We start from the raw sequence: 24,198 nt of genomic DNA, 5'->3' as shown, positions 1-24,198 counted from the left end.
GATGGGCGCGGGGCGGCCGCGGGGAGCCGCGCCGGCTGTGCGGGGCGGCCGCTGCAGCGCGCCCGGCGCCGCGGGGTGGAAGAGGAGGCGGACGAGGAGGAGGAGGAGCAGCGCCGGCCCGGCGCCCCCAAACACGGCCTTTGTGGGCAGCACGGCTCGCCGCACCTCCCCCGGCACGGCCCTCCCCCAGCAGGCTGCTGGGCGAGGAGGCGACCCCGCGCCGCCAGCCCCCGGGTGGGCTGGCCCAGGTGGGATCCTCCCATCACCTGGATGGCTCCAATTAGCACAAACTGCGAGCACCTGCGGAAGTTTAAGTTACAAAACGCACCTTTATCAACTGAGTCCGAGGTTTGAAAGAGCCGTTTAGGCAGTTCCCGTTATAGCCTACCCTCCGAGCGCTGATGCTAACGCAGAGATGTCTCATTTTGCTGCCTACGTGAATTTCACTGAATTTTTAGAGTTGGAAGGGACCATACAGATCATCTAGTCCAACTCCCCTGCTGAAGCAGGATTGCCCAGAGCATGTTACTCAGGACTGCATCCAGGCAGGTCTTGAAAATCTCCAGAGACGGGGACTCCACAACCTCCCTGGGCAGCCTGTTCCAGGGCTCTGTCACCCTCACCAGAAAGAAGTTTCTTCTCATATTTGAGTTGAGCCTCCTATGTTCCAGCTTGTGCCTGTTGCCCCTCATCCTCTCACTGGCAACCACTGAAAAGAGTCTGGCTCCCTCCTCCTTCAACCCACCCTTCAGATACATATAAGCATTGATAAGGTCTCCCCTCAGCCTTCTCTTCTCCAGGCTAAAGAGTCCCAGCTCTCTCAGCCTTTCTTCGTAAGGGAGATGCTCCAATCCTTGAATCATCCTCGTTGCCCTTCGCTGGACTCTTTCCAGAAGTTCCCTGTCCCTCTTGAATTGGGGAGCCCAGAACTGGATGCAGTATTCCAGTTGTGGCCTCACCAGTGCAGAGTAAAAGGGGAGAATGACTTCCCTTGACCTACTAGCCACACTCTTCCCTATGCAGCCCAGGATTCCACTGGCCTTCCTGGCCACAAGAGCACACTGCTTGCTCATTGTCATTTGTCATACATGTGAATACATGTGACATACATGTCATACATGTGAAGTTGTAACCCTATGTAAGGGTTGCCAAGCATTGGAACAGGCTGCCCAGAGGAGTGGTGGAATGGTCATCCCTGGAGGTATTTAAAAGACAGGCAGACGTGGTGCTTCGTGACATAGTCCAGTGATAGTTTTTGCCAGTGTTAGGTTGATGGTTGGGCTCAAATGATCTGAAAGGTCCCTGCCAGCCTAGACGGTTATACAGTTCTAAGGTCTCACCCTCATCCTTCCCACCCTTTAGGGAAGGAAACTTACTTTGCGCTTTTATGTCAAAAAATATTTTGCAAACTTCCCTAGGATGCCAGTGTGAAGCAGCCTCACACACAGTGCCCATCCCGCACTGAAAGAGGGATGCACATACTGCAGTTGCTCCAGCTGGAACATGGCCGGAAAACGAAAATATTCCCTGTGTTTCATTGACTAACCCTCCACAGAACCATTGCCATGAATAGAGCAATGACAATTTAGCAAAAAAATAAATAAAACATGTTACAGCAATTAAAATTATTGGGTCATGATCTTAAAAGGGGCATAGTAATCACAGCTCTTAGAAGTTAATAGGATTTGGGCATGTTAAACCCTTTCAAGATGAAATCTCTAATTAACTCTAAGGGCCCCATCACAGCATATCTGGTTTCTACTGTGGGCTGGTAGTTCCTCCAACCTGAACAGATGTACTTTAGCAGGCAGCATTGTTGCCAGTGTGCTTGCAAGACTTAAATAGGAGGAAACATTTAGCAACCGAGTATTTGTTTATAAGTTATCCATAATCTCATTGTGAATTGTTTTCAGCTAAGGTAGCATACATATATACATATGGATAGTTTGTGTCTGCAGTGTTCTTTGTTTATGGAATGTAATTTATCACCCACACCAGATTATATTGTCTGTTTCCTGATCAGATGACTGCCCAAAAAAATAATGCAAAAAGGAACATCCTAGGAAAACAGTAAAGTTCAAAAAAGAATTTCCAGAGGTCGTGTCATCTGCACTAAAATTTGAGAAGCTTTGGCAATTTGTAAGCATCTTCCTGAGCAATTAATAAAAATATATTCTTCCTGTCTGCCCTTCACGACACCTTTATAATTTTCCTTCTAGAATGATACGTTAATGAGGCTTTTCTTTCACGGTTAGCTTGCCACATGTTGCTTTTATGCTTGGATTCATTAACCAAATAGAAGGAACAGCTTTGTAGTCTGTATGAAGTGATTAGGGTTTTGCAGGAGCCAGCCGAATCCACATGCCGATGTCATCCACAGGGCGACTCACATTTGGAGGATGGAGACTAATGCTACTGAACTTGACGTGGAGGGCTGGCAGCTGGGTTTTTCCATCCACTGGATATTCAAGCTGAGTCACAATCGCCTTTTTAGGAGGCTATGTGGCAGGAGAAAGATGCGTCTCCTGTAACTGCTCTTTGCCATCCCTCCTCTGCGGATGCGGGTGCAACAACACAGGCTGCATACCCTTGTTCACGTGAGGGAATGCAGGGTCAGCCTTCCTCCATAACCCAGAGCCAGCATGGATGAGTTAGCGCAGGGTCAGGGCCAAGCACAGATTATTTCCCCCCAGAAACAAAGCAAGACCTGGGAGGCAGAGACTGTGAAGCCATGGCTTTCTCCTACGTGCAACGCAAAGTGTAAAGGTGGGATCCAGACCCAGTTCCGCATTACTGCCGTCAGCACATCTGCAGAAGGTTGAGTGTGCTTTTCAGCCTGTGCAGCTCTTGATGTCTTCAGTGAAATCTCAAGTGCTGTCAGCTCTTTTCAGACTACTCCCTTCTTTTTGTTTTGTGAACAGCATCGGAACCATAACAATTTGCTGGGGGCAAATGCAATGCCTCCAGCAGCAACCCACAAATGGTAATTTTCTCTTCAAAATACCTTTCCCCTCACTCACACAACTCACTTTTGTTGGCTTCCATATTTCGGTACACAAAAGAAAAAAATTGTTCTTACCCTGGAGAGAGGATAGTATATGCCTGAAACATGAGATGTTTCTTCATGCATAAGAGAAAGGAGTCAACTCAGCTTCATTTCTTACTCCCAGCCACACAGCATGGGTGAAAGTTTGGAAAGTTCAGGTCAACGGTTACCCTTACAGTTCATGGCATTCATACATCTATAAATGCATCTATCTTTTTGTGCATATACAAAGAAATCCGTATACATTTTTTACTTCTTTATTAATGGCCAATATTATATCCTGTATTTTTTTTAAGCCAAGACCCAATCCTGCTGTGAAAGGACAATTAACCACCCTGTGGTGAAATATTCTAGCTTTGGGGAAGAAACAGCTTTTTGTATAGGTAAGAACCACGGAAAAAAATTAGGCCATTTGTTTCAGCCTCTCCTAAATACCCATACCAAACAAGAACAGTCCAGCTATGAAAATCATCTCTGGCAGTGGCATACTCCCTCACTTTGGCAGGTAGCAAATTGTCTCAGAGGCAGCTCTCTTTAATTTAGACTTTGTTTCCCACCCAGTAGAAAACAGAGGATCTATCCTTCTGATAAAGTGTATCATATATACAGAAAGCATTCTTTCATAGGCTTCTTCATGCCTGAGGTCTTCAATCCATCCAAATTCTTTTCCTAGCAGTCAAGTGAACCACTGTTGCCAGCTCTCCTATAAAAGTCTCAGAGACAATTTTTTTTTCTTCTCTTTTTTTTTTTTTAACTTTTTTTTTTTTTTGCCCAGGGAATTGAAGTGCTGGCTATAACCTCGCTTTTTAAACAACCAAACTTGCTTGACTAAGACCAGTCCCAATATGACTTCCTTCAACTACAAACCACATGCCAATTTATGTACTTAATACATACAGATTAATTTTCATTGATGCTTTGTTTATAGGTTTAAGGATTATTATATAATAAGAAGGGTTAAAGACAACACTGTTCATTTTTCACTAGGCTCTGCATCAATCTTACTGTCTCACGATCATACCTGGTGTTTCCTCTAATCACTGTAGCTGTTTGGCAGTTTCCAACGCCAGCCAGATTTTTCTTGGTGTAGCCTGATCAAGAACAAGTACAGTGTTCAAGTAAGGGCTTTGCAGTCTCTCATCTGATGTTACAATATGCTCTACATACCTCTTTGAAACAGCACACAAGTTTTTTTTTTGTGCATAGACACCAGCTTGAAGCTATTCAAAATGCCGCAAGAGAGAGGCCTGACTTCACTTAAGTCAGCATTTGAAATTCATCAAAAGAGGTGCCAAGACAGATGGAGCTGGTAAGCCAGTCCTGGGACACTTTGCATTAGGCAAACCATATTCTCACTGGAGATCAGAGATATTTTGAAGTAAAGCAGTCCAAGATGCTTTTAATAACAATACCTTGAATCTACATCTCTTAACCAGTCTATAAAAGCTTTGAACAGCATACATTAATAACATTCTTTGCTTTTGTTTCTGTTTTACTCTTCTTCTCCCTTCATACTTTCTTTCTCTCTTTCCAGTGAGGCTTTCACTCAGATTAGGTTTTGTTATGTTCACCTGAAGTTGATTCTCCCCATGATTATCTTCCCTTCTTTCCCACCCACCCGCCCTGAGATTAAAGTCTTCCATCTTTTACCCAGATGCCCTCCAACGATACAGCCACTGCTGCTCTCTGCTCACCGCCTGACCCTCGCCCATTTTTCCAAGATCCCCAGTTTTCCCTCCCACCTCAGGGCCCCATAAGCCCACCTTCCTCAAGATGGCCTTGCTGGATGCTTCACTGATCCTGTGGTAAGGACGGTGATGCCTCTGCACCCAGGTGTGGCTCGAGGGAACTACAGACAGTCCTTTGCTGTCTGTATGGCATCTGTGAGTGGTAAAGAAAAAAAATTAAGCGTGGAGGTGCTCTACAGAAGCTTGTAATGTGAAGTATTCCTAAAGTGCTTCTGGAGTGAAGACATTCTAAATCTAAACAGGCTGAAATTTTGTGTCTGGGTTAAAAACCCTGCCTTATTCCCCTAAAATTTCTCTTCTCTGAGCTCCACATCTCTTTCGAGGCCTTGTCTCTCCTGCTGGGTCTCCACACTGGACCGGGCAGGTTCTGGCCCTGCTTTCTGGGCTACCTCCTCTTCTTCCTACTGCTGCTGCTGCAGGTAGTTATTTGAAATACCCAAGCCTCCTTGTGGAATCATAAATCATAGAATGTTTTGGGTTGGAAGGGACCTTAAAGACCATCTAGTTCCAACCCCCTACTATGGGCAGAGACACCTTCCACTAGACCAGGTTGCTCAAATCCCCATCCAGCTTGGTCTTGAACACCTCCAGGGATGGGGCAGCCACAGCTTCCCCGGGCAACCTGTTCAGTGCCTCACCACCCTCACAGTGAAAAATGTCTTCTTAATACCCCTTGTCCTATCACTACACCCCCTGATAAGGAGTCCCTCCACATCTTTCCTGAAGCCCCATTAGGCACTGGAAGGCTGCTGTAAGGCCTCCCTGGAGCCTTCTCTTCTCCAGACTGAACATCCCCAACTCTCTCAGCCTGTCCTCACAGGAGAGGTGCTCCAGCCCCTCTGATCATCTTTGTGGCCCTCTGCTGGACTTGCTCCGACAAGATCCATGTCTTTCTTATGCTGGGGACCTGAGAGCTGGACACAGTACTCCAGGTGGGGTCTCACCAGAGCGGAGTAGAGGGACAGAGTCACCTCCCTCACCCTGCTGGCCACTCTTCTTTTGATGCAGCCCAGGATGCAGTTGGCTTTCTGGGCTACAAACACGTTACCGGCTCCTGTTGAGCTTCTCATCCACCAACACCCCCAAATCCTTCTCCTCAAGGCTGCTCTCAACCCATTCTCCGCCCAACCTGTATTTATGCTTGGGATTGCTGTGACCCACCTGCAGGACCTTGTGCTTGGCCTGGTTGAACTTCATGAGGTTCACATGGGCCCACCTCTCCGGCCTGCCCAGGTCCCTCGGGATGGCGTCCCTGCCCTCCAGTGTGTCGACCGCGCCGCGCTGCAGTTAGAAAACGGGACTGCGAAAGGACCCACTGTGATGAGGTGTATATATATATATATATATATACATCGTCCTGGCCGTAAAGAGGGTTTATTACAACGGCGGAGCGGGGCGGAGGGGGAACGGGAGCGGCGGCGCCGCTGTTGCCGGGGAGCGCTGGGCTGCGTGGCGCCGCCCGGAGCGAAGTCGCGTTACACCGGGGAGCGCATGGAGCCGGCGGCCGGCCCGGGGGAGGGGGGCTGCGGCCCGGCGGAGGGCATCTCCGCCGGCGGGCGGGAGTCGGGGGTCCAGGGGGGCTGGGCGGGGGGGGCTGGCGGCAACTGGATGGCGACTCACCCCACGGTAGGCCTGAGCACGGGGCGGGCGCTGAGTAACGGCGGGGGGACGCCGTTAGGGCCCAGCTGGCTGAGGCGGGGGGGGGACCTTCAGTCACTCCGGGGAGGGGTGTCCCGCTTTCCCGCCCGCGCTCGTTGTCCCGACCCCTGACAGGATTCCGCCCCCCAAAATGGCTTTGAGGAACATCTCGGGGCGGGGGCTGCCGTAGGTGATCACGGGCACCCCGAAACCGAGGGGCCGGTGAAGCGGATCGTTGTCGTCCCCCCTCCCTCCCCCCAAGAAGGGGTGCTGGAGGAGGAGATTTGGATATAACGTATTTCGTTAGATTGGGCCTGTTGAGGGGGCTCGTCTCCCGGGGCCTTGAGGAGAGCCCGAACGGGGTTGTTGGGGGATGCTGCTTTTAGGAAGGGCTGAGGTTATAAATGCTCGAAATGTTTTTTGGTTTTTTGTTTGGTTTTTTTTTTTTTTTAAATCACAGCAGGAAAATGCCAGCGCCTTAGACTTTGACTCCGTCTTAATTTTTAGTATACTGAAAACACGGAGGTATTTAATTTGGCTGTCATCTTATGTTGATGTACTGCAGCAAAAATAGGTAAAATTCGTAGCCCTTCTCCACAAAGGTAGATGTGTTCCAGAAATAGTTGCGATTCCTCATGTATTTGTTTATTTGGCTCACTTTCTTAAGCGCTGAAATAGGGGGGATGTGGAAAAAAAGAGCTCTTAAGATACTGTCAGAAAACAAGTCCTGCTTTTTAGTTGCCTGTTGATCCTTAAAACTGGCCTCAGTGGCTTAGATAGCTGTACAGGTCCTGGGTTTGCTCTGGGCATTCTTGATAAAACTTCTGCTCTCCTTCACCAACTTTACTTTTTGGATTTCAGTTCACAGAAATGATGTCTCTTGATATATCCGACAGTGCTCAAATCTATGCTGCGTTTGTGGTATACCTGGACCTCCTAGAAGGTAATTCGATGAAGTGGCTGGGTAGGCATCTCAACAAGTGTATTTACTTTAGGTGCTATTAAAGTTCGTGCACTAGCGGGACCTTTCCTGCAAAGTCCTCGGTGTTCTTTTTGAAACTTAATGCAGTGGTGGTTACCTAAGAAACAGATGGTATTTTGGTGCTGACGATTTCTGTGCTGTGCCTACTTGGAGCCTTTATGAAGATGAGGGCTCATTTTGTCCAGCAGCTGCAAGTGTTCCAGGGCAAAGACACTCGGCATGGGAAAAAAGCAAAAGAGGAGTAGGGGAAGGAAAAAGGACATAGAATGTTACAAGTTCAGGGGTTGTGCTGGTAATAGAGTCCTCATTTGTAGATTAATGCTGAAGTTACTAAATCATAGTGTTTCCCTAAGGTTACCATTTAGCAAATAGCTGATGTGTGCTGGTCTGATTAGGATGCTGTTCTCTGGAAAGGGCAAGGATTCCTATAGGAAAGAAGATAGTTTGGAAGTCTGGTGGCAATAATTATGACAAATGCAGTGTAGTCTTCTGCTGTCTTGTAAGAGACTTATGTGATATATAAACTTCTGCCTGTGATTCTTCCAAGTTGGCTTTATTGAAAAGAGACTGTAAGTTGACAGGCAGTCAGGCTAATAAAAATATTTCAGTTTCTCTTGGAGGCTGGTGGTTCTCAAGGTCAGGGAAGGGAGGGATTTTCCAGGCCAGAAAGCAGTGTGTCTGTTATTGTTACAGCTCTGAAGAAAATGCCTTAATAGGCTTTAAGAGAAGGCCCCTGTAGTTCTGCAGCAAAAACTTTTAGCCTTATCCCTTCAAGCGGAAGGGAAGAACTGTGTATTATCATTAATCATGCTTTTAGCACCTGCTTCTTCACAGTTTAGGACACTGATAAAGTCCAAATTTGGATACAGTTTTATTAGATGACTAAAGCTGTGTGGTTTTAATCTTTTTGCCTTTTTGAAACAAAGCTTTGTCAGACAGACCCCTATTCACCATCAGTCAGTGTAGCTCTGGAGTCAGCAGACTAGTACCGCTCCTGTGGGTTTCTTCAACAGGATTGTTTCTCAGAAGGGGAACTTGACAGTTGAATGGGGTTGTTGTCTCTCATGGGAAATGTCCTGTGAGGTGAGGGAGGGAAAATAGAACCTTAGGTGTTAAGTACCAAATTTGATATTTGAATGATTAAAACTTGTGTTTTGTGTTCTGGCCCTTCTCATCGGTGATGAACCTTTCCAGGGAGAAACTGGCATGAAGTGAAGCATGTCGGAGTAGCAGAACTGCAACTTGTATGTTTACACGCACGTGAAAAGGAACAGGACAGTCTCCAAGTGATGGTGCCGGTACCTGTGCACATATCGTTAAGCCATGAGAGGTGAGGATGTGGTCAGTGTTCGGCTCACGTTACCAGTAAGATAAAATTAAGAACAGATCCTATTTAACGGGCTGCTGATGAGTTGGTTGGGAGGGAGGGGGAAACAAAGCAGCATCAGAGGAAAGCGGTATCTCAGACTGTGAGCAGAATTATTTTGGTTGCTGCAAACAAACATGCAAAGCTGATATTTCTTTAATTTTCTAAGCTGCATCAGTCTCTGATTCTCCCTCTCTGAAAGTGGTACAACTTTGATGTCAGCTTCCCACAGCAACTGGCTCCTTCTGCTGATAAACACTTCACATTGTTTAGAAGTTGCATGTGCTCTAGGAGATAACAATGGATATCAAAGTATGTGTTTGAGAGACAAGGTTAGAATACAAGACCTTCACAGTTTGTTTTGAACATTCTTGTGCTGCTTTTTTGTAGTCTGGGAAATCTAGCAATACTCTTTGTGTCACTGGGCTTTAAAGTACCTAGAAGAAAATAAATCTTCTCAGACCTGTCTAAGAATAAACATTTTTTTTTATTGTCGGTTCTATGGAGTGTCTGGTTTGGTTCGGTTTGCTTTTTGTTTTGAAAGTATAATTTGGCTACTTTCAACTGGAAATTCCTCTTACTTTTGGGAATATAATGTGTCCCTTGAGCTGTGATTTTTGACTTACTCTCCTTGCACATGCAAGACTAAGTAATTCTCAAGCGGAGGACAACAAGCTACAACTTTGTGATATTACAGATATTTATAGCCTAGAGAAATTCCACTTCAGTAATTTTACAGCATATTTTAACTTAGAGCAGCCTCAGACACACAGTATGATTTACTCTCTGATAATGGCTGCCTTCTCGTGCTGGTTTTTGCCATTCTTTCCTATGATGTCTCTGAAGACCTGAACTATTTCAGCTGCATCATATGGTAGTACATTTTTCAATTTCTTCTGTTCTTCCTGTTGCTAGGAGTGTATGCACAGGGCTGGCTTTACAGATCTTGCTGGTGTTTGCCGTTTCCTTTTGCTCTCTGGGCAGCAGCCTGAGACAGTAGTAGGTCGCTAATGAATTGCACTTAGCAGACCTGTGTGTGTGTGCGCTCCAGGAATGATGTTTTAGACATGCTATGGTTTTTGCTTTTTTCGAAGTTTTAGAAGTGACAGATCGGTCTCTTGCAAACAGACTTCCATCTGAATTCTATGTGTTTTCTAAGAGCGTGTTTGAGAAGGGGAAGAAAATTACTTACGAGATACTGGTGGATTTGAGTACTGTCTACATGCTGAAAAATTTCCATTTGCAAAATATTGGTCAGTCACTCTTGTGGGCTTGGCCTTACAGAGAAATAGGGTGTGATCTCCACAGAGGAAAGCTGCTGAGAGGTCTTGCAGGATGGAATGCTGAGTGTCATTCGGCCTCTCTGCAAGAAACAGACCACTGTATGTGTGTAAAAGGAAAACACTGCTATTCACAGTTCAAAATAGATTTCAGGTGGGAAAAGAAGGCAGCAAATTAGGATATGGGATCTTTGAGAAATTACGCCTGCGTGCTGAGGTGTCATGCTTGTTTAATGTACCTTTCCACCTTTTCAAGGTTGGAAACTTTGATTCCTGGTGTTGGATCATTGCCAGCAAGTGTGTTCTAATTGGCTTTTAATGACAGCGAGATACTGCACTGCATGTATGTCCTATCTTTTACTGTTTTATTGGAGCTTTTCATTTGGAGCCTCTGAACTTGTTTGTACTGTGGTGATACTGTTTGCTCTGCTTCTGGCACCAGCGCGGATAGAATCCATTACTGGAAGGATGTGTGTTAAAGAAGCAAAGAGTGAATGCATCACATTGATTAAAAGTACAGTTTGTGACTAGGTTTTGCTACGGAGTAACTACACAGAGCGTATTGTCACTAAAATGAGCTGCATACTGGGCTGTAATGCCATGTGAGTCTGTTAAAGCCTGCATGTGTTTGATATCCGTAGATGTAGTCAAGCAAGAAGATCATATATACTCATATTTGTGTTATTGAACGTGTATGTGCATATGCACACTTGGCATTTCATTAGCAGGTCACCACTAATCAGAGGGGCCTGGTCTGTCTTCGTAGGGAAAGGACAGCATCAATTCCTCAGCTCCTTGGCTGGAATGGTAGGCAAAATCCAGGGGGTATAGGCAATAACTGTAGCTCAGAGTTACGTAGCGAGGTGGGGAGGGCATTAAAAGGTATCCTGCAGAAGGAGTTGGAAACAGACTTGTACTAGTACTGCCTCTTTGTTCTGACAGCGATGAATGTTGTGATTATTGATAGCAGGAGGCTTGCTGGGTATCTGATGTTTTATCTGATGGTATTTTCTCATTTGACTTTCCAAGCTATAGGTAGGCAGGAAAGCTTTTGTACTTAGCTGCTTTGCATTTTGTTCAAAGCAATGCCTTGGCTTTTTGTGTTACCTGCTGAAGGTAGAGGAATAGGCATGACTACAAGTGAATGCAGCTCACTTCATGTTGAAAGTAAGGCATTGGAGGGGCTTGGGAAGGTGAAAACATTCTGTCCTCGTTGCTGGGACTGGAAATGCTCTAACTGCAAACGCAGCTAGCAAATGGCAGCATTTATGGCCAGCATTTCCTTGCTTAACCAGTAAGGCCTGGGTGGCACTGCAGGGGTGGTTTTCCTCTCAAAGCCACTTCAGCCTTTCTAAGTGTTTCATGAAGATTCCTACTTGGCTGACACTCAGAGGAGTGTGTCCTTAAAAGGCCATAGTAAAGTTGCTGTGGAAATTACCAGCAAGACACCTAAGCAAATGATAAATATGAGGGCCCTACAAAATAAATAATCTGCTCAATGTTTTTTAGCCTATTATAAGATTTCATCATGTCCAGTGTATGCATGACAGTTAACTGCTTAAGGCAAAAACTGTTCCTGTTTAGTAAGCTCACTGTCTACTCCTACAAACAGCTTGACAGAAGCTGATCATCCTGCCCTGCCAGTGTAAGGCTGCACAGTAGCTCGCTGAATCACAAAATTACAGGATTTGGAGCAAAGTGACCACCAACATAAACGGTAGTCTCACACAATCTGAGGAGTGTGTGCATGCTCTTAAGATGAAGATTGCTGAATCTTCTGTGAGTAAAAACCTGGAGAATAAGATGCAACTTCTGCCTGTCTTGGACCACTTTCTCTTGGAGAACCTTGTGTTCATATACCTTTGAATTTAGCAATGTTTCATACTTGCAGGAGGAATTCGTAGGCCCATTTTCTGGGACATGTTTGCTGTTCATGACTGCAGATGACACTTTAGTGCACACTGAGTACCTAATTGCCAGTACATTCCAGAATTGTGGCTCCCCAAAGAGGATGAAGCAGTTAAATACAGGTAGTCCTGCTTCAGAGCTGGCAGAAATTACTTGCATAAACCAGGCTCAAGCAAGTGTAGGAGAGCTCACAGTTTGACAGCTGGATTTTCTAGATAGCGTTGAAAGCCTTGATCTGTCATCAGGGAGTTAGATGCCGTCTCTAATGGAATTACGCGCTGTCTTAGACAAATAACATTGTCTAAACAAAATGTTACTAATAAGTCATCAGATTAAATGATATGTCACTGCCCTGTTTGTTTTTTGCGTGCAAGTAGTGGAAACAAAGGGTGAAGTCAGTTGCATGAGGTTGTGGAGACTGCAAAGTTTGGTTTTGGCTAAGAGGGAAAAGGTTATTTTGTTAAAATGGTAACTTAATTTTGGAAAAAGAATACATAAATGTTTCATTTCAAAGCTGATAAGCATCCTTAGAAACAAACCTGAGAACTGGAAGCAATTTATCCTCTTTTAAATCTGTAGTTTGTGAAATAGATCTTCCTCTAAGTGGTTTTGCTTGTAAGAAGCACTGCTGTTTTAAATGCACTGAAGTGTGACATACTCCTTATCTTGCATCCTCTTCACAGTTTTGTCAGTAGCTCTTCTGATATAAGCATTATTTGAGTTTACTCCTACAGTAAATCACACATTGAAAATGTAATTAATGGCTTCTAAATGCAAACTCTTTATTAATAGTTTAAAAGTGATTGATGTGACTCATACAGTTGAGTTGGTCATGCAGTGCTATGATTGAACATCCTATGGTTGGTGTATCTTGCAGAACTTTGCTGAATTCTGATTCCTCCCTTTTGCATGATTTGTCGTGTTTTCTTTTTTCAACTTCAATGGAAAAAAGGACTTTAAATTTCAATTTTCAATTTCTTCTCCTGACCAGTGAGGCACATGGAGTTTTCTTTGGTTTTATTTTTCCTTCCATTACAAAACCCTGAGTGTCTTTTAGCGTCCCATGTTCCTGTAGTTAGGAAACAAATACCAAGAAATAGTGGCATCTGTTTTCACCTTCTCCCATCACCATGTGCTTCTTCTCATATATTTCAAAGCACTAAGTTAATATTGCTGCCTGCCCTGCAGCTAGGTCTGGAACAGTGTTCCTGATGGTGAGCCATGTTGCACTGTGTTTGTAGTCCTGGCTAAATTCGAGGTATTTAGGGGAGGTTTTAGGGCTTTAGGGGAGGTTTCCCTGCCTTGGTTCTCTTGTCACGGGGCCTATCTGAACAAGTCTGGTACAATGGCGCACTCCACTGCACAGAGTAATGATCCTTCTGGCTATACAGAGACCAACTTGTGTTGACTCTTCAGCCCTGCCTTGCATGGAGGGGAGGGAGCTGTTTGGACTGGCCAAGGCTGCAATGAATTATTCATCCAAGTATAAAGGGCAGATTGAAAGTCTTTGGCTTTTGTGGTATGGAAGGCAGTAGTTCCATTTCAGCTCAATGGAGCACTATGCAACCTCCCTAAAACTACTCTGAGCTTTCAGTGTTTCTGCTGCCTCTCAGAAGTACTTGCATGGGATATATCACTGAAATACTCTTTCGTTTGTCACAAAAATTTCTGCCCACGTTATCTTTCCTTTATGATTCCATTCTCTTTTTAGTTTTTTGGACGGTCAGTTAAAATCTCAAGCTATAGTTGCTTGACATTCACCAGTCGTATGCCCCTTTCTGTCTTTGGAACAACAAGGGCAATGTTGTTTTGTTAGAAGGAGATCATAAGGAAATATGGTACAGATTTCTGATGTGTGTACCTAGTGCAAAAGTATTTTATTAATAAAAAATTAAGATGGAATAAAGGGGAAAAATTTCCCTTTTTCCTTTTGTATGGATTTTTTTGTTTCGTTTTTAAGCTATTAGTTGCAACAACAATAAAAGACCAGGTCAGCTCACTGTTGCCATTTAGTTTGAATGCAGCAGTAAAAGCAGAAGCAGAACGACATTCATAGTGCTGTTACCTTAGCTGCAGTGGTCCTCACATGACGTTAAGTTAAATCTGCTTTTACAACTAATTCTTTGGTGGAAAAAAGCAATCTCTACTGAGTGTTGTTTGTAGGTATCTAGAAAACTTTTCTGAAGCCCTTTTTTCTGATGCAAAGGGCTTTGAAATGCCAGCTCTTTACTTTGGATAACAGTGTCTTCCTCAACGTTTGAGACTAAATTCTTTTCATCTCCTGCAGTGTGAGGTGAATGTGAGTTTGCTTCCTAGGTGAAAATGGAGGGCTTCATCCTATATGCATTTGTCTTGGTGGGAGCAGATTCTAGATTGCAGCAAACATGCAGATACCATCGGTTTTTAGAGAGAGGTTTTCAAGCTGTTCTGAGAACTTCAGACTGTAGGATCTGCAACAGAAGAGAATTCTTATTTAAAAAAAAAAAGTAATTCTATTTATAGGACTTCAATAAAACTTTCCAGTGGTGTCTCTATTCCCCTAGCTTATATATGTTATTTTCCTTTCACAGTGCCTTTTTTTGAGATATACTTCTTCTGTGGGAAACCTAAAGCTTCAGTATTGCCTGTTTTAACATTCGATGGCTTTTCTTCATAGGGAGGGGGAAAGAAGGGAAAGGAGCGGTTGTGGGATATTTTAACTCATAGACTTCTCGCTGCACATGCAGCAGCACATACACTTGATTGTTCTGTGAGCTCTCCTGGGGCTCTAGATGCCTTTTGTTTTTTACCAGCTAGTTATTGGCATAAATCCTGAGAAGGCAGCATGTATGGGGTTGACTGTCCCCAGTCTTCCTTGTCAGGCTGAGCCTGTGGATGAGCAAGTCTGAGGCGATGAACACGTACTAAAGTGATTGAGGTTTAAGTTGTACAGTGCCCTTCAGGAGATGACAAAGTTGAATGGGCTTCCAGCCTGGGCTTTACTTGAGATAGTATTGAAAACATGCTGAGCTTTTATTCAGATACTGCAGAACAGTATTAACTGTTTCTCAGCTGCACCTTTTCTCATGTTGAGTCTCTACGTTCTGCTTAAAACTTGATGTCTAGCCATTCATACCTGAATGCCTGTTGGAAATGAGGAACTAGGTAGAGCCAGCCATGCCAAATGCTTGACACCAGGGCTTCTGTGGGGTTCACGCTGCTTGACCATGGCTTGTAAAGGCTGGGGAACCAAAACCAGAGTCATTGTGGACCCTTGGTACTACTGGGAACAATGTTTGCAGAACGTGTCCTGACAGAGTTGTAACTCATGAGCAAAAGGCTGGTCAGGATGCTGGTGAGTGGAGGTTATAAAGACTGCTGATGCAGCTGATGTCTGAGATGGGCAACCTAGAGGGCTGTATCTCTTTATCTCTTGAAATAAAGGCTTCTTGCCTTGTTTAGGAGGTCAAACATTCATTCCTTTGAATTTCAGAAGGCCAAGAACACTTCTTGCTTTTTTCTTCTTTTTTTTTTTTTTCTCCATAGACAGTGTTAGATACATCAAAAGGATTAAAAAACCTATACCTTTCCTGCAATATTTTATCTTTCTGTTTGTGGCAAGTAGCAAGTGTGGTGAAATCAGCACAAACCCAGATGTTCTCTGACTCCTTTGAAATGGCCGCTGCTGCAGAGAAATTTTGTGAACATGCTGGATGCAGAAGCTAACAGTGATGCCTTCAGGGGAGAAGGGGAAACGCAGGCGTCTGATACAAACTTCCTGAATTCCAAAGCTTGTTCTTTAAAAGATACCTTCTGACTAATCTACAGATGTGCTGCATTGCGTTGTGGCTGGTTGTGGTATGCATGAATGAGAGTTCTTGTTTTGGGGCTGCCTGTGTTGAGAAAAGGGGAAGAGGAGAACCTTGCATTTGCAGTTGTAATTCTTTACAGCAGTAGAGGCAAATTCCCCATGTGCGGTGGAAAGCACTGGACTCTGTGGACAGCAGTGTTAGCAGGTCATCGTGTGGCGGTGGCATGTTTTTGTGTTCTTTACCTAAAGCCAGAAACTTCTGAAAAGTAAGTCAGGGATGCAAAGAAACGTCATTAATCTGTTGTCATTAACCTGGCCTCTTTTGGGATCATGGTGCATCTTCTAAGCCTAAGTGCTAAATGGGGGGGGGGAAGTAAAGGTTCAGATGTCTACGGTTGACAGTATAAGAAGAAATCATGAGTGATGGGAAATCTAGATCTAAGGCCTCACTGTTACATCCATCCTCTTAACAGACTAGTAAGAGAAACAGTGACAGTTAGTAAAGAAAATATGAAGGAGCTTCTGTCCTGGCTGACAGGTGTATACAGGTCACTGCCTGAGTCTGCTTTCAGATATGAGACTGTCCATACTCAACACTAGTTTGGTTTCTTTGCGTCCCAAAATATCTCTCCCGGGTAGCTGTGCCCTTTTATTTGGCTTTTTATTGTTATTTCTATTTCACATTCCCAGAAGAGAGATTAACATCCATTGCTTCATAAAAGCCATGGACAATTCTTTCTTTGGTGGGTCTTTGACAGTAAGTAGCCTGGCCTCATTATTGACAACTTATTCGGAGCTTTCTCCAGACACAAGCTACCAAGGCGTGCATGTGTAGCATGTCTGGCAGAACATCTGGAATCCTTCCCCAGGCCTTCAAGACCCACCAGAGCTATGGCAAGACATTGTGGGGCTGGAAGTGATGAGCAGAAGGTGCCCAGCATCAGCACAGAGGTACAGCGCTTCACTGCTGTGCCTGAGACATTCAGTTCATTTGTCCCTGCTTACTGCAGTCCTGGTGCCTGCTTGTACACCTGCAATTCACTTGGTGCTTACTGGCGCAACTGCAGCAGGGACATCACCCCTCTCACTAGGCAGTGCTTTTACTGGAAGGCCTTGGTGTATTTGAGGCATTGCTCATAGTGGGATGCATTTCTTTCTTGTTGCAGAGCACCTCTATCCGTGAATTGTCTACAGCTTTGGACTGCAGGTTTGCATTTACGCTCTTCTCGAGAGCGGTGCAGTTGGTGTTCCCACAGCAAGGCCCTGCGGCTGAGGCACCTGCCACGAAAACGTGCAGAAAAAAACTGGTGCCGAGGTGGCAGGGTGGCAGGGAAGTTAACGTCACGTTGCTTGAAATACGAGCTTTGCGGGTGCCTCTCTTCTGCCATTGCCCAGTACAGCGTCTCTTTGCCTATTTGTCCTCTTGTTATGAATTGTGCTGATGGTAGGAGGACCAGAACATGGCCTTTCATAGCCTTAGTATCTCTGTTGCATGAAATGACTCACTAACTATGTTGTATTGCCTTGCCTCGCGTGATACATGGGCCAGTAGTAAAAGCAAAAGAAAAGGCACTACTGAATTTAGCCAAGTTGAATTATGAACAGTTCAGAACACAGATGGATGCTTAAGAGGGTCACAGGCTTAATAGCATAGGCTTTTCCAGGCTACTGCATATTCTCTGCCGCTTTCCATTTGGCTTTTATTAAGGGATCAAAGAGGTTTGCAAGGAAGATGGTGATTAAAGTTTGAAAGCTGATGCATTTAGAAAGAGGCTTATTTTCAACTACAGTGCCCACCATCCATGTTTTCTGGTGAATGAGATTTCAGGGGCACATGAAGCGAGGGGTGATATTTTTTTTTTTTTTTTTCCTCACTGCATAGCTGACCTCTCCCTAAAGTGTAACCTGTCCTGGCAATCCCAGATGAGCACCTGACCTTTAGATGAAGGAGAAAGCAAACATTTCGATGGGGAGCTATGGGGAGCATTACTGTTCTGCCCCTGGGCATTGCACTCCTTCAGTACTTGCTCCCCAGTCAAAACAGTAATACAAGGACTCTAGGAATCAGTGTTGTCCTCAGCTCTGAACTGAAAGTTAACTGGCATGTTATTCTTGAAGTAAGCTGAACAGGAAAAATTGCATAACTTGGTCTTGAATTTTTAAGGAAGACGTTATTTATGCTGACTGTCTTGAAGAAGAACATTAGTCTTGTGGCTTCTAGTCTAGACGGGGAGGTAGAGAAACCTGGCTTCAGTTCCTGGGTCTTCCACAGTCTGGCAGACAACTGCAGCACAGAAACTGGAAGACTTATCTCTACAAATGGAACAAGTCTTAATTATTTTGTTCTCTAACTGAATGCCATGTGTTACTCCATTAGATTTTTTTTTTTTTTTTCCCCTTTTTAATCTAATGAAAACAAGGCCAATAGAGATTGGCATGCTATGATTGTGGTAGTTGAGGGATGGTTGAGGCATGTGCACAGTAGTACACCTAAGCAAAGCTTAGGAGCGTGTGTTGAGCCATTTCCAGCAGAGATGTATGTAACTGGGTATATTTTTATAAGGGTATTTGATTTTGTTGCTTGATTATATGACTTTGGATTTTTATTAGAACAGATACTATACTTTCTTTAGTGAAGAAAAATTTGCAGAATAAACCCAGACAGAATAAAAATAGCAGTGGTGAGTGTCTACTGTTGTGCCATCATTAGGTGGTTGTGGACTCCTTTCTAACTGATTATTTCCTCTTCTAGGATAAGAGAAATCATGAAGAAAGCATCTCTCCCACAAGAGGATCCTGACACCCCACTGTCAGTTACCTTGGCCATAGTTGAGTCAGATTCCACAGTAGTCTACTATAAAATAACTGATGGCTTTGTAATACCAGATCCCCCTGACGATACTGAAGATGTGGACAATAAACAGTGGAGAAAGAAAAGAAAGAAGCTTTTCAAATGATTAAGACAGACTGTTCTTGAACTACTGTCCTCAAAGCTAAACAAATCCAGGAACTTATGTATGTAAATAAGTAGTGTGCTAAGGTCTGCCTTCTGCATATCAAGCATCTGTTCAGGGAGAATGGAGGGTTGTGCAGCTGCACTGTAATGAAATGCCATTTAAAGCATGAAATGGGTCACGCTTTTGAGACGGATCATTCCTGACTAATAAATATGCTTGTGAGGTGTTTCCAAAGCCAGGCTTTCCTTTATGTCTGTTCAGGTACATAACAGGATACCCACATCCTTACCCATATTGTAAATATTGATTAAAGGTAAATCTTAAGGGTTTCTGGCAGGAGTACTGATACTAAGTTAAGGGCTTTGTAGTTTAGAGTGTCTTTGTCTTAACGCTGTGACAAGTGCTCATGCTGCTTCCCAGGTTACATTTCTAAACCGTTACCTTCTTTCCCCTGCTTTTGGAGAAGAGGCTTTTCCACAGAAATACCTTACTTTAGATTTTTCTGACTCTAGCAATACCAGAGGCTACTAGAACAAAGCGTAGACTAGTAAAGAGGGGTCTGGATCTGCCTGAAGAACCTATGAGTGGAGGGCAGCCCTTCACATGGAGATGGGTTATGACTGGATCAGGGCAGCGTTACCCACGTAGCTGAACACACACCATGGTAAAGGTCACTATCCGGAAACACCACCAGGCTCTTTTTCCACATACAGTGTTGGGATGACTGTCTAAGAACCAAGGGTACCTTCTGTTCGCATCCCAGTGTGATGAAGTTGTCTGAATGGTGACCTCCCTGCTCCTTGTGTTTTCTGTCTGAAATAGCTTTGACGTGCTTTTAGTGCTTCACTGTGATGCTGGTGCTTAAAGCTCTCTGAAGAGGAGCGTGACAATGGGGTGTATTTTTATCTGTCATCAAAGTATGTCACCATCTATGCTACGAGTGGACACTAGCTGTTACCTGCTTCAGCAGGTTTCAGCTGTTACCTGTTACCACCAAGCAGGTTTCTAAAGCCATTGTAATTTCTAGGACTTTTTTTTTTTTTTTTTTTTTTGACATAGCTTCTGCTAGTTAAACTGGCTGCCTGAGAGGTGCTTCAGGTGGGAGGGAAAAAAACTGACTTTAGTTTATTTTACAGGAATTTTCCATGTCTTCCACATTGAAATCTTTAGGTTAAGCTTTGAGTTTCTTGGAAATCCAATAGCATCCCAGCATCAAGAAGCAGCTGCTCGAGTACAAAACTCTTCATTTGACATTTGTGTGGCCAAGGACCACACATTCAAAATCTGAAGGACAAGAGCTCTTTCTTTTTTTTTTTTGTTGCACAGGTATAAGAATAGGAGAGAATCCTGAAAGCCAGGCTGGAAATGCAAGACCGCTTAAGCTTTACTATCACTGTGACTAGAGCAGGTGTCTTTATGGTCGTGGAGTTCGAACCTCGCTTGGCCAAACGCACTGGGAGGCAGAATGATGTCACAGGGAGAGCCCAGGGCAGGAAGGCCCTTGCACCCGGTGTGACATCAGGCATTGGTGTTTGGGTGCTGACCTTGCAGATGGTTCACAGACGCCTTGCCTGGGCAAGGGAGGCAACTGCTTTCGGCTTGTTCAGACTTCAACCCTCTCGGGGTGTTCCTGGGCTTGCAGCACACAGCGCCCCTCCCAGCTTTGACAACAAACTCGGAGGAGAAGGGTGTGCTGTCACCCCGAGCTCTGTATGGCACCTTCGGGCAAAGGGGAGAGCACTTATCCTCAGCTTCGCTGCTAGTACCATCGCCCTGGGGGGGACCAACTTGACTTGGGGAACTCGGTATGTTCTGATACAGGCAGAGACAAAATGGTTGGTTTTTTTCCCCATGCAGCAAGGAGAGACCGGGGGTCTATGGGCTTCGGTCACGGAGAAAGGCTAAGAAAAATTCTCTCTTTCTCAGGCTTGCTCCCCTCATGGAGGAAAAATGTAATTTTATGTTGGTCTGGTGCCATACTGCCTTAAAAGGGTACCTGTGTGCTGACTCCTGACATGCTGTGTTTGACCTTAACATCGATATTTCATGTGCTCTGCTGCTTATTCCATAAAGTAAGTAAGTCTTACACTTTGCCAGGCTACATACCACCAGGTAAATTGTCCTTGTTATAAGCTGTTAAATACTTCACCCCCCACGTATGGGCTGGAAAAGAGCAAGTTTAGCGTGAAGAAGGCTGTAACAAATGCTACACATTGCAGAATTTATATTTAAACAACACATTCTTAACCCCAAAAGCAAATTCTTTTTGCATTTGCTTCAATTTCTGGGAAATACCAGCCTTTTGCAGTTTGTTGCAGGGCTGATATTTGGCTTTATCCTTCATTTTATTATTTCTACACATAGAAAGAGGAGAATAACTTAAGCGTCTTACACTGAAAACTGCCTGCCCAGTCTTCAGAAGCTTGAGCTGGAGAAACTGTGTCCGGAGGCTTTGATTTCTGCCATGTGTCCCACTGAGAAATGATTATATAGGCCTTTTTCCAGGCTCCCTTGGTCGTGATGGTTCTTTATTTCTGAGGAAAGAAAAAAAAAAAAAAAAGAATAATAAATAATATCACTGCACTGTTTGTCCCATATGCATTGCAATGTAAACAAGGGGATGTTAAGTAAGTTCAGAGCCAGCTGTGCTGTTCCTTTACATTCCACTGAAGTATTTCTCTGTGTCAAGTCAACAGTGCACTGACCGGAGCCTCTGGTGTTCCAGGCACTGAATAAAGATGGAAAGAGACTTCCCTTAGAAGTGTATCAGTTCAGAGCAGGAGCGCATTAACATTGCGAAATCCGTAGTGTCTTGGTGCTGTGCCCAAAGCGTTCAAACATTCCTCCGCTTTAAGTGCGTGTGAGACATCTGTGGAAGCGTGAGCCGTGACATCTGGCCTTCACACCTTTGCAAATTCATCTCTTCTTTCAGTCCAGAAGATTTCACAGGCTATATCTTGCCATCTTTTTAATTTTATTTTTTTTTCCCCAATTTTATTTGCCACGCACAGCTTGATTTGTTCTACTGATCACCCCCGAGCAACAGAAGGTATGTTTTAAAATCTGAAGAGTATCGTTTTCCGGTAGATTGTTGTTTCAAGTCTTTTCTCTCTTCGGAGAGATGTTTGCATTGAAGCTTCCCTGCCGTGTAAAGAATGATAGAAAAGCAAAGGGTCGTTTTGGCGTGGATTTGATGGCGAGACTCGATGCCCAGTTATGTAAGGGAGCAGCGGTCCGCTTTGGTTTATGCAAACTGTCTTTCCTTGAGGCACCGCTGGCACCGTCACTTGAACTGTCCTGTATTCAGCCTGACTGTTTGCAACACACACAGGGCGTTTTATGCTAAAAACACCGGTGAAGAAGCAGGAAGCCTGGTCAGATGCACGAAGAGAAGCTGTGGTTGCAAGAAGTGGCCAAGAAACAGAGGCCGCAGCAGACAGCTGCTGAAAGCGAGCAACTACTACCTCAACTTTTCCCCTTCTCCTCGCTGACTTAAGCAGAAGCACGTGCGTATGTTTGGGCTCCTCCCGCTGGGGTCACCTACGCCTCTGTGGCTGTGTGGGTGCTGTGTGGAAGCTCAGCGTGGAGCAGCCGGGCGAGCCAAGGACAGGAGAGCATCAGCTCACGACCTGTCCCTGCTTGCCAGGGCACGCCTGTGTGGCGGCGATTACAGAATCACAGAATGGTAGGGGTTGGAAAGGACCTCTGGAGATCATCTAGTCCAACACCCCTGACAGAGCAGGGTCAACCAGAGAAGGTTGCACAGGAATGCACCCAGGTGCATTTTTAATATCTCCAGAGACAGAGACTCCACCATCTCTCTGGGCAGCCTGTTCCAGTGCTCTGGAACTCTTAAAGTACGAACTCTCTTTACTCTCAAAGTAAAGAAGTTCCTCCTTGTGTTTAGATGGAGCTTTCTATGTTGAAGTTTGTGCCCGTTACCTCTTGTCCTGTCACTGGACACCACTGAAAAAAGACTGTCCCCATCCTCCTGGCACCCACCCTTTAAGTATTTATAGGCATTGATCAGATCCCCCATTGGTAAGATCCCCGCGATGCGGTTCCTGGCAGCATTGCTCAGCAAGCAGTGACCAGATGAAGGTGTGTTGCTTCAACACCGCACCCAAAGCAGGATCCTGTCCCCTACAAAAGGGCCCTCGGCATCCCTACAAGACAGTTCTGGTTTTAGAAATGACTAGAAGAAAAACTCGGTCTCTTGTAACTCATTCTCAAGTCGGGCAAGGTTTTCCACAGGATCTCTTGCTTGGACACAACATTGAAATATCAATAATAAGCCAAATGATCTTAATCTTTGTTGGGTTGCTGATCCAGAAAAGTTTTTTGTTTAACTTAAAACAATTTTTTTCTAGTAAACAGTCACTATGAATTTATTAATCATTCTATTAGTATTGCCGGTCCATAAGAGTCAGATGTTTAATAGGTTGTCCCAGTAGTTTTCGGGAATCTAACCTCCATCAACTAGCCTGTAAGTCCTGCTTCATATAAATGGGCTTACTGTTAATCTCCTCTAGTCCTCCAGGGATGTTTCAGTCCTTCATTGTAACCCAATCGTTTGAAACTTCCTTAAGTCATTAGCCAAAGCAAATAACCCAAGATAAATTCAGGCCCTACCAACTGAACGTTCTCAAACCAAACAGCCTTTCACCTCTACTTTCCTTACTCCTATTCTACTTTCATTTTAATCATTCCATCAGCTTTGCAAGGTTAAAGCAATAGCTTTGAACTCTTTGGCCCTTTCAGTCTCTTCCATTAAGAGATCTGTGCTTTTATTCATTTCCATCCTGTTTTGTTTTTTCAACAGTTTTCTTACTGCCGTTTGCATTGCTGCATCACACCTCAGCACGCTCCAGTTTTGTAGGACTGGGAGGAATTTGGTGCCTTCCTGGTGTGGATCCTGCCTCAGCAGTCCCAGCAACAGCAGATACCCTACAGCAAGCGAAGCAACACCAGCCAGGATTGCAAAGAATCTCAGACTCTTCTCAATCAACAGCAAATTAATTGCCACCCGGGCAGATAACCCCTATGCAGAAATGAAGATAGTTATGAGCAACTAGGGTTTCCTAACTCTTCAAAAATAGCTACAGATGCACCTCATGTCAGAGTATCCCAGGGGGTTGACCTCTTTTCCATTTTCTTTCCCTCATTTCTCAGATGCTCCTACTCTGAACCCATTGTGAGTCTGAGGAACCCTGGACTCAGCAACTACCTTCAGTGAACCTGACTGACAGCCCATTTGCTTGTGTGAATTAATGAGCGCTCCAACTCCTGATTAGCTACGTGTTGTGTGTTGTGTCCTCTGCACCTAACTGACATAATTTATTGCCCTGATGGTTTATCATCTGGTTAGTCATTCTTTGCATCCCCACCTAGCTACAAGCTTCTCCCCATGTTTCTTCTCTGGCCATCAAGTTCAGTTTGCCAAATCTGAATGGCTCTTCCCATCTTTTTCGTGGCTTTTTTTT

General features: G+C 44.6%; 1 protein-coding gene across 1 annotated transcript; it reads left to right on the top strand.

The window, feature by feature from the left end:
- The first annotated feature begins 6,285 nt into the window (after window positions 1-6,285).
- Window positions 6,286-18,715, top strand: TSEN15 (tRNA splicing endonuclease subunit 15). Its single transcript, XM_074152347.1, has 4 exons — window positions 6,286-6,420; window positions 7,294-7,375; window positions 8,609-8,744; window positions 18,511-18,715. The coding sequence occupies exons 1-4, from the start codon at window positions 6,286-6,288 to the stop codon at window positions 18,713-18,715; spliced, it is 558 nt and encodes a 185-aa protein (XP_074008448.1).
- The last annotated feature ends 5,483 nt before the right edge of the window (window positions 18,716-24,198 follow it).

This window comes from Numenius arquata, chromosome 8 (assembly GCF_964106895.1).
Source record: "Numenius arquata chromosome 8, bNumArq3.hap1.1, whole genome shotgun sequence".
Classification (NCBI taxonomy): Eukaryota; Metazoa; Chordata; class Aves; order Charadriiformes; family Scolopacidae; genus Numenius; species Numenius arquata.
Note: the sequence above shows the minus strand (reverse complement) of the source record. Positions and strands in the feature narration are given on the sequence as shown.